This window comes from Microtus pennsylvanicus, chromosome 6 (genome assembly GCF_037038515.1).
Source record: "Microtus pennsylvanicus isolate mMicPen1 chromosome 6, mMicPen1.hap1, whole genome shotgun sequence".
In the NCBI taxonomy this organism is placed as follows: domain Eukaryota; kingdom Metazoa; phylum Chordata; class Mammalia; order Rodentia; family Cricetidae; genus Microtus; species Microtus pennsylvanicus.
In genome coordinates this window covers 118,600,776-118,610,887 of record NC_134584.1, presented here as the reverse complement: position 1 = coordinate 118,610,887, position 10,112 = coordinate 118,600,776, and the positions used below count along the sequence as shown (strand labels likewise).

The window sequence follows — 10,112 nt, the reverse complement described above, 5'->3', positions numbered from 1 at the left end:
CTGAATAGGGGGCCCAGGGCTGGACACCAGCCTGCGCAAAGGCCCTGCGGCACGTAACAGGGAGGTGAGACTGGGAGACTGACGGACAGACCAGGGGATTCCCGGGTGGACAGGGCTGCGGCAAGCTTCTGGAAGCCTCATTCCCTGCCCAGAGTCTCTAGCACCAAGCCCAGGACTGCTCCACTCTGGGGCACCATCCCTTGTTCTCCTGGAGCTGTAGGCCTTACCCAAGGGCTCAGTGCAGGGTCTGTTTGCCAAGCCACTCCCCAAGCACAGACTTCTCAGGCACAGTGGAGGCACTCGCTGTTGGTTTTATTATGAACCTGATTCTGAAAGGTTAGGCCTGGTCCTGCTAGTTGGCCACTCAGCTGGCCCCGTGATTTCAGTACACACTGACGGCTTCAAGGGGGCCCAGACCCAGGCTTCTCTGCTTATAGCTACTGCTCTCACCTTGGGCCTTGACTAGCCCGAGGATGGGGTAACCTGTGTTCCCCATGCCTCTGGGTCAGACAGTCCATCCACAGGGCTCAAGTCTTCATCTCCTGCTGGGGAGACTGGTCCCCAGATGGGAAATCTTTAGATGGGCTCATGTCCCACTGGGCTATGGTGAGCCCCTCCTCTCCCGGGCCTGGTGTCAGGGCGTCTGGCTGATGTTAAGGTGGTTTCCTGGTCTCCTTCCTCAGCAGCGAGCTGGCAGCAGCCAAGGCCCCACCCTGGACGAACCTCACGAAGTTGTCTCCAGCCAGTGGCCCCAGGGCATACAGGCCCTCCTGGTTAGCGCTCTCGTAGGTGAAGGGGTCCACATCAATGGGGTTCCTCTTGGGGCTCAGTGGCTGATCTGGGTCTATGGCCAAGTCAGCACCTGCCCTGGGGAGGTAGGAGAGGTTGGGGTGGGAGCCAATGAGGACCAGCACCATGGAGACTCCGAAGAGCTGCTGGCCCCCTTGTGGGTCCTGGAATACTGCCTGGTGGTCCTCCTTGAAGAGCAGCGGTCGGTGCTCAGGGAGGCTGCGGTAGCCCTGGTAGGGGCTGGGTGACAAGATGGATTGATCGCGCATCATCTGGTGTACCTTGTGGTACTCAGGGTACAGCATCTTGGGCAGCTGGTTGAAGACCAGGCCAGGGTCATGGACAGACCGGCGGAAGGCATGGATCACCTGGATGTTGTAGTGGCGAGCGAAGAGGACAGCGTCGGCTGCAGACAGCCCAGCACCCACGATCAGCACCGGGTCTGAGTTTGGGTTTACAGTGCCTGCCCGCAGGGCTGCCTCCAGGGCCGACAGCTCATGGTGGACAAAGGGCAGGGTCTCTCCTGGGATGCCTAGCCAGGCTGGGCTGTCAAAGGTGCCCGTGGCCAGGACCACGTTACGGGCCCACAGTGAAAAGGACTGGCGGCTGTGGTCCTTGGCAGTCACGTAACCTTTCACTTGGAAGAGGGGGCTGGGTGCTTGGGCCTCGGGGCTGCCATGGTCAGACTTTGCTTGCTCCACAGCCGTGACTACGGCGCCAGACACAAAGTTGTGACTCAGACCCTTCTTGGTCACATAGTCCCTATAGTAGTGGGCGATGTCGCCGGCTGTGGCTCTGCTGTTGCGGAGACCCCTGAAGAGGAAGCAGATGTGGGAGCTGGTGTCAGAGACAGACATGGAGGCAGGCAACGTCCGTGGTGACAGCACTCCCAGCTGCAGTCAGGCTTCTCTGCCTCTCCCTGTCCCTCAGTTTCCCTACTTGGGAGGCAGGGTGGTGAGTGTGGTAGACCGTGGGGGATTCTACAAGGTTGGGTGAAAACCAAGTGCCTAGATTGGAACTTGAACATGGGAGTAATATGTCCGGGCTGGCCAGCAGTGATGCCATTACCCTAGTGGGTAATAACAGCCCAAATGCTGGTGACTACCAGCACTCTGGAGGCTGAGGCAGGAGGATCACCAATTTAAGGCCAGCCTTTCATGGCAAGACCTTGCCCCAAAAACTCAAAATATAGTAAGATCTAACATCTTAGATATCATAAAGTTTGGAATGAGGTCAAGGGTCTATGCAGCTAGAGTCAAGAGCAGGGCTGTACTGGAGGAGGGGAAGAGGGGGTGAGAGGAGAGCAGAGGGACACCGGGCAGTGGCCTCTGAACCCGGCCTTGAGTACTACGGGCAAGGCACTTCTCAGTGGTACTCAGGGTTTTCGTACCCTTTTCTAGGTGAGCTTCCTCCATCCCCAGCTGAGGCCTGAACCCGGGGCCTTGGGCTTGCTAGGCAAGTGCTCTACCACTGAGCTAAATCCCTACCCCTCAACCCCGTGAATTCCATTCTGAAGTTTGAACTTTAAAATATCCCACTGAAGCCCTTAGCAGGTCCCGGGCCACACAGGAAAGGCCTGGGGGGTTGGGGGGCTGCTTTATTTCTGCTGCCATTTTAATTGTCTCCCCTTTCCAGGGACGGTGGCCACAGGGTCTGTGACACTGGTGGGGGGTGGTTTGGCATAACCACAGACCTCCCTGCTGCATGCTTCCATGGCTGCAGTTACCCAGTGAGGGACATGTGGTGTCCTATGGGTGACTCAGAGGCCAGGATGCCCCCCAGGCTACCCAGGAGCTATAGAATTTGTTTCTGTCTGTCATTCTCCCTCCTGTTTTTGCGTTTGTTTTGTGAAAACTGAGAACTGTCCTAATGGGCTTTCTGCAGGAGTGCTTCTCACAATGGCACACGGGAGAGAGGCTGATGGCCGGCAGTGGATCACTGGGGTACGATATTTGCTGAACCAGGGACACGGCCCCGTTAGGAATATTACAGAGCCATAAAAAGGGGGAGGCTACAAGCTGTCGCTTCACCATAAGAGACTTCTGAGAGGTGTTGTGCACAAGGCAGGTGAAGCATATGTTCCTGTCCCTACGCAAACCTGACATCCCTCCTCATCTGCAGGGACAGAGTCCACCGGAGCCAGAATTAGAGAGACCACTTGTATCTGTCTGTAGGGGAGTCTCCTCTGCCAGCCCAGCCTCTGGGGGATCCCTTACCTGCATTTCTTCCGCATCCAGTCCTTGACCTGTAGGTCTGGGAGACTCATCCACTGGCCTTGGCTCAAGGTCACCATGGAACCTTCAATGGACTATGGAGAAAGGAGTTCTCAGGCCCAGCCTGGACAGATAGTGACCCTCCCCAAGGTTGGGACAGGTGGCAGGAGAGGTGACAGGGGAAGAAAAGGAGGTATAAGGGAGAATGGGTGGTTCCAAGATGACACTCACATGCCAGGCGCCCCCAGGGAGGTTCCGCCCCAGGACTAGGTGGGGAATAGCACGTTCCTTCTGCTGCTTCCAGGACAGCACAGAGTCCATGCTGCCTCCAATGTCTGTGTCGGGGCGCAGGAGGGTATCAAAGAGCAGGGCCACAGGGCTCTGGCTTCGGCCTTCAAGGCCTTCGGAAAGGTAATCCAGATCCTGAAGATGGGGCACAGGTCAGTGGGACCCCCAGAAGATAGCAGAGCCCCACTCTGAGGCTGAGAGAGACTGCTATACTGGGTATTTTGGGGGACTGTCACTGTGGTCCCTCTGGGAGCCCAAGGGCCCTAGTGAGTGTTCTTAGAGGGAGTCCCTTATTGGGGACCATGGGTCTGATGCATAGACAGACAGCTGACATGGCATGTGGTCTCGGGAGAGAGCCCAGCTGCTCTTTTCCTGTTTTATGGTTGATGTGGTAGGCTCCTCTGCTCTGTGCTTGGCCTTCCTGGGAACCCTGGCTTTTCCCTAGAATGCCCCTCCCACGCTCACGTGTCAGACTCACCTGGTCCAGGATGGAGACCCCTGGAGCCTCAGTCAGCTTCCTCTGCAGCAGGGGATTTGGGTGGATGGCACCTGGCTTCACGTAGGGGATGTGGCCAGAGAGCAGGTAGGAGAGGCAGATACCCGAGGGACCATTGCCTGCAGAGACGGGGGGAGCAGGGATCAGGGGGGGACTCAGCCTGGCTGGCTACTCCTTCATTCCATGAAACATTCACCAAGCCCTTACTCTGTGTCGGACGCCATGTGTAATGTTGCTCCAGAAACAGACTCTGAACAGTCGCCGAAGGCTGCCTGTATGAAAGGTTTCTAAGCGTACTTCCGCAGTGTTATCAGGGAGGAAACGGGCATAGAAGTTAAGTGGCCTATGTTCACACAAGGCTAATCAGAGTTTCACACTCAGAGAGACAGACCCTATAGCCGTGCAAGCCTGAAACTTGGGAGAGGCTGGGGCAAGAGGATCTGAAGTTCAAGGCCAGCCTGGGCAACACAGTGAGCCCCAAAGTAAAACTAAAAGGAGGATGGGGGTGTGTCTCAGAGGCAGGAGTGTTAGTCTAAGCCAGGAGGGCTGAGACTTGGAGGTGGGTGACAGTCCATCAGTGGAACGGCCTGTCCAGGCCCTGTGTGTGGGGTGATGGCTATTCCGAGTCTGAGAGGACTGAAGCTCCTGCTAACTGGCCCAGAGCTTCCTCTGCCAGTCTTCTCTCTCCCCTGCTCCTAGTGCCGTCTGTCTGTTTTTCACTTTGAAAATGTCCGTTCGTGTGGGTCCACCTGATGCTAACATTCTCTTTCTCAGTTTTGCAGAACTGAGAACAGGAACCATGGGCCCCATCTTTGTGGGCATCCAGCGCAGTTGTGGACCCGGGGTAATGGTACAATGTTTTACACACACAGTGCTGGCCCACGGTAAATATACCAGCTTCATCTGAAGACAGTCACCTAGAGGCCAGCCTCGGCCTTGCTGGCCTCAGACCCTGGGGTCCCCAGAGCATCAGTGAGACACTTACCGATGATGACCACTGGCAGGGGCTCCGAGCTGCTGGCCCTGAGGGAGTCACGCCTCCAGGAGCTCATAGCTGGGGTTGGAGTTCAGCTTGAGGCTGGCAGCTGACCTGGGGTGGGGGGCAGAGTAAAGAGAACCCTGTGTGGTCAGGCTGGGGGACACACAGCCCATTCTCAGCTCCATTCTGAGCTCACTCAGCTCAGCGCAGAGTGCAGGGCCCCAGGCGGGAGCCACAATGTGCCTCATCTCTTCTTCCTCTCCTCCCGCATCCTCATCCTCCTTCCTCTCTGCATCCAACGTCCAGCCACATGGGTACCAGGGGCCACAATCTCTACTGAGCCTTATGCTATCCATCTCCCCACATCTCAGGGAGGGGACCTTTGCCCAGTAAGTGGGGGTCGGGGAGAACAAGACAAGATGACTTCTTTGGTAGCTGCAATGTCACCGCCCCACTGGCCTACAACTTCCTTACTGCTGACACTGGCTCCAGACCTGAGCCTCGAGAGGCTGTGCAAGCAGAATATTCTGGAACACCTGCTTGGGTGGATTTACTGTCGGGAAGGCCCTGCCCGACTTCCTGCTCAGGGTGGGACTGGACTTTGGACTTGGGGAGACTCTTGACAACTGAATTTGGGAAAATGCCAGCAAGCCTGGGGTTCTGGAGTTCATGCGCCCTCTGCTGGCCACAATGCCTAATGGCTCAAAGCGCCGGAGCAGCGTTCCCAGGCTGGCAGCAGGAGCCGGGCAGTCTCCCCCAGGAGTCAGCCCTGAGTTCTTAACCAGGGGACCACAAACAACGTTGGACCGCGATGGAGGAGCAGGGGTGACGCGCTCTTCCAGTGACCTGTCCCTCTCACACTGACCTTGGGCGGAAGCTGCTGGCTGATTAAGTGAGGCTAACTGATGATTAAGACTCTGAGCCATCGTGTGGGTTCCTAAGAGCTGCAGATTCACCTGGGGGCAGCACACTGGTCTAAACTCACATCCCCAGAACTCTTCCGGAGGAGATGGAAATCTGGGGGTTGTATATGGACTCTCTAGTTTGGAAAGTGGCCGGCTAACGACGCACCTTTCCGAACACAGCTGAGGCCCTGTGGCTTGTGTGCCGGGACACAAAGACCAGCACCCCCCACCAGGCAGGTCCAACCAGTCAGACGGGACAACTGACCTCACAGTACCTTGTGTTGGCATTCAGCGCTCCTCCGCAGGTGACTGTGAGGAGCAGCCCACTAGTGGGGCATGACCCTGCACCTCCCTGTGGGCTCATGGGTGAGCGAACCATCTTTCTGACTTCAGTTGTGCTCAGGCTTGGGACAGCTTCCCTGACCTGTAAAGATGGGCCCTATGTCCCCAGCCCCTTTGCGCCCTCCTCCTCCCTGAGAGAGTGCAGGTGACTTCCTCCTGATACCGGAGATCACAAGGCCTTCCCCATGCAGGGCCTAAGAGAATACTGGCCTATCATGACTGACGGCATAACCGCAGCAGCCGACGCCAGGGCATTGCCAGACTTCTGGTTTGTTTGTTTGTTTGTTTTTTTGAGACAGGGTTTCTCTGTAGCACTGGGGCCTGTCCTGGCACTAGCTCTGTAGACCAGGCTGGCCTCAAACTCACAGAGATCCACCTGCCTCTGTCTCCCAAGTGCTGGGATTAAAGGCGTGCGCCACCACCTCCTGGCTTGCCAGACTTCTGTAGAGCTGTTGGCACTTGAGGTTCAAACCCTCTACACACATGAGTTTATGCTTATAATATTTATCTGGGTGTTAAAAGTGCTCTTTCTGTAGCTACCAATTTACCAACAGAGAGGCTGGGCCTAGAGAGCTTGCTGCCAGGAGCCTGTCCCCCCTTCTGTCAGCTGAACTGGACTTGAGCGGGGCCACCCCACTCTAGAACCCTGTCTGTGCTCCTGCAGGTAGAGGGGGCCGGAGGTTCCTGGAGTGTGTGGCTGTCCCCTTTGCTCTGCTGCAGATTCTGGCCCCAGTGGCCTGCCATAGGGTCAGTTTCTCACTGACTACAGGTGCTTAGAGCCTTGGGGACTCAGGCTACAGCTCCTGGAGGGAGTCCCTCCCCAGTGCACTCAGAGTACATCAAAGGGACTGGGGTTCCCCCTCCTGTCTTCAGTCTCCCCAGGAGCAGCAGCAACAACAGAGGGTAACATCCTGGCGGGGTGTTTCCTATGCATCGGCTCCTCTAGTCCTCATGACAACCCACTTCTCAGATGTGGAGACTGAGGCTCCAGAGGGAAGCCATGCTCCCAAAGTTTCAGAGCAAGCAGATAACAGAACTAAATTTGGATCCCTGTGGGCAGAACCCTACCAGACATCCCAACACCCCTGAAAAGAGCATGCCAACTATCCCCAGAGACCCAAGGTGCCCACTCCTTCCTTCGCTGCAATACCCCAGCATACAGCCCCTCATAGGTGCCAGCAGGAGGCCTTTTCCACACAGGCCAGATCCAAGGGATGCCCAAGTTGCTCCACAGGAAGTAGGATGGGCTAATACACTGGAGGACTTTGCACCCCAAGACCAGGCCCCTTTCCAGCAAAGCTGGCAGATGCTTCACCTGGAGCAATGGGATGCCATACACATGAGGTCACCAGTGGGCCTGGACCCCGGAGGTCACATCCTCTAAGGCGCTCACCCTCACAACCACCCACAAACACCAGCTACAGATCTGTAAAGCAAAACAGCTTCTCCCTGTTTCAGCTCCACCCACAGGCTTTAGTTTGTAGAACTGGAAAAAGACGCCTGGTTTTGATGGCCTTGAACCCTTGATCCTCCTGCCTGCGCCCCCACGTGCTCAGACTACAGGAGTGAATAACCCCCTCCCCCAGTTTAGAATAACCCGCTTTTAATGTGATGGAATCTTTCTGAGCCCCTCTGGCTGGGCAATGCTGGCAGAAAAGTTAACACTATAAGTTGCCGGTTTGAGGGGCCAGGGAGATGGCTCGGCGGGTACAACGCTTGTCCCACACCAGGAAGACCTGAGTTCTGATTCCTCATGCTCCTGTAAAAAGCAGGTGTCTATAATCCCAGATCTGGAAGGAGGCGCCCTGGAGAACACTGGCCAGCTGGCCGAATCAACGTGCTCCAGGTTCAGTCCAGGAGAGCCAGGGAAATGGCTCAACAGGTAACTTGTTGCATCAGGGTGGTGACCTGATTTGATCCCTAGGATTCACATAAAGATGGAAAGAGAAAACTGACTCCTGACCTCTGAGGGTTGTTGTCTGACCTCTACATATGCTTTCTCTCTTGTTTTTTTTTTTTTAAATAAAAAAATAAGGTGGTTTCCCATCTAAGTTCTAACCAGGGCCAGCCTGGTCTACACTGCAAGTTCCAGGACAGCCAGGGCTACACAGAGAAACCCTGTCTTGAAAACAAACCAAGATAAATAAATAAATAAAATAAAAAAAAAAAAAAGGACAGTGATTGAGGAAGTAGCAGGGCATCGACCTCTGACCTCCACAGGTATGAGTTCATGCACTCATGCACATAAAAATGAAAAGTAGAATTTTTCAGAAGTGGTGGTAACTGTCCTGGTTGTCACACCGCAGATATTTCTGAGGTTATGAAATTGTCACACTGGGGAGGGTTGGGGTCATGTGCCACTGGCCTCTAAGACACCCAAGAGCTGAGGTTTCTTATCCTACACAGAGAAAGAAACTGAGGTGGGGTGGAGGGAGGCATCTTGTCTGGGTCTCCCAGCCTAGTTTGGTCCGCTTCCTCTCCGTTCCCAAACAAAGCAACAAGTAACAGTGACAGCAGCCAGCGGCACAAAGCCCTGGGGCGTGAGGAAGTATGCAGGCAGCCAAGGATTACCTGGCCTTAGTCACAAAGAACACTTATTCCAAGTGCCCGCCCCACCTGAGCCCAAGATTCCTGATGCCCCACTTCCCGGGCCCACTACTTTCTCCTGGCACCTTCCATAAGCCGAGTGCCCGGGAACGCTTGGCTGTGCCCATCTGTGCCTGGTACACAGGACCCAGCACCTCATTAGGCTGTAGACACGGTGGTCAAGGAGCAAGGCTAATCACTCTTCTTCCTGCCAGAACAGCTATTCCTTGGGCTGGATGAGGCCGTTGGACTTGGGGAGAGGGGCCGAGGGACCTGGCCATGGCTGGGAGGAGCAGGGAGGACTCCCAGAGTCCTGCTCAGGGACCAGACTACTTACTGCCCAGCTCCAGTCTGGCTACCTCTGCCCCACGGCTATCACTTCCCACTCGCAGCCTTGCCCGGGCCACTCACTCACCTGATGGGCAGTAGCTGGAGGGACCTGGTGAGCCTGGGTTGGCAGGACACTCAGAGGAACTTGGTCACGGTGCCCAGCTGCGGGAGCAGGATGCCCATTAGCCCTGGGGATCCCAGAGGCTGCGAGAGGCCCAAGGCTAGCAGGGGTATTTCACTACGGGGCTGGGAGGAGGCGGAGGCAGAGGCGGGGCCAGGAAAATCACTTTCATAAGCATGAGTCAGCAGGGGCCCCTGGGTGAATGAACTTGCCCCTGGCCAGCCTTAAAGGGACCCTGCTGGTCAGCCCCCTCCACCCCACCCCCGGTCCTGGGCTCTGCCTAAAGGAGGAACTAGTGATCCTTGAAAGAGATCACTTGGTCTCTTCCCTATGGGAGGGACAACTTTGCCACGTGCGATTGAAATGACTGGCCTCTTGGCCCCTGGAGTACAGAAGGCAGCTCTTCCAGCTGGCTTCCACCCCAGCTTTGTGTGTGTGTGTGTGTGTGTGTGTGTGTGTGTGTGTGTGGTGGGGGTGCAGAAAAAACCCTCAGGCATCAGCCTGACCCCTGCAGTCCCCACTTTGCAACTTCCTGGTTGGAGGTTCTGGACAAAGCTCAGTTTCCCCATCTGAAAACTGGGGTTCAGTCTGATTCCTTCCTGGGTTGGTGTGTGTGGGGGTCAGGGGTCATGCCACCATTTCCCTGGTCCCCATAGATGTCCCTTCCTGTAGGAGGTCACATCATCTGCAGAACTGCTCTTGAGCTCTCTGGATGGCACCTGGGTCCTGGGGTGGCATTGCTTGCTGCACACCGGGTCTGGAGTAGCACTCTCTACACAGGTGTTCAGGATTTGCCCCACAGAAGAACACTGGGCGGGGCTTAGGTCACTGCACAGACCTTGGCAGCCATTACCTGTTTCTGTCATTATCAGCTGTCTCCCTTATGGTCCTCTGCCACCAGGACCAGGAGTCAGGTGGGTGTCAGGCTCTTGCTCTAAGAACCAACTTTGAGAGACTCCAAACACTCGCTAATCAAGAAAGTGGTACTTTGATCCAATTTTCTAAAAAAAAGAGCAATACAAACACCAGATAAAGAAACCTTCAGTTGTGAAGAGAGACAGGG

At 55.8% G+C, this 10,112-nt stretch overlaps 1 protein-coding gene across 1 annotated transcript; it reads right to left on the bottom strand.

Moving 5' to 3' along the window:
• Nucleotides 1–296: 296 nt before the first annotated feature.
• Osgin1 (oxidative stress induced growth inhibitor 1) lies at nucleotides 297–9,145 on the bottom strand. Its single transcript, XM_075977429.1, has 6 exons — nucleotides 9,014–9,145; nucleotides 4,772–4,876; nucleotides 3,769–3,905; nucleotides 3,234–3,425; nucleotides 3,006–3,097; nucleotides 297–1,602 (listed from the first exon to the last, which is right to left on the bottom strand). The coding sequence occupies exons 2-6, from the start codon at nucleotides 4,836–4,838 to the stop codon at nucleotides 654–656; spliced, it is 1,437 nt and encodes a 478-aa protein (XP_075833544.1). The 5' UTR covers nucleotides 4,839–4,876; nucleotides 9,014–9,145; the 3' UTR covers nucleotides 297–653.
• Nucleotides 9,146–10,112: the final 967 nt, after the last annotated feature.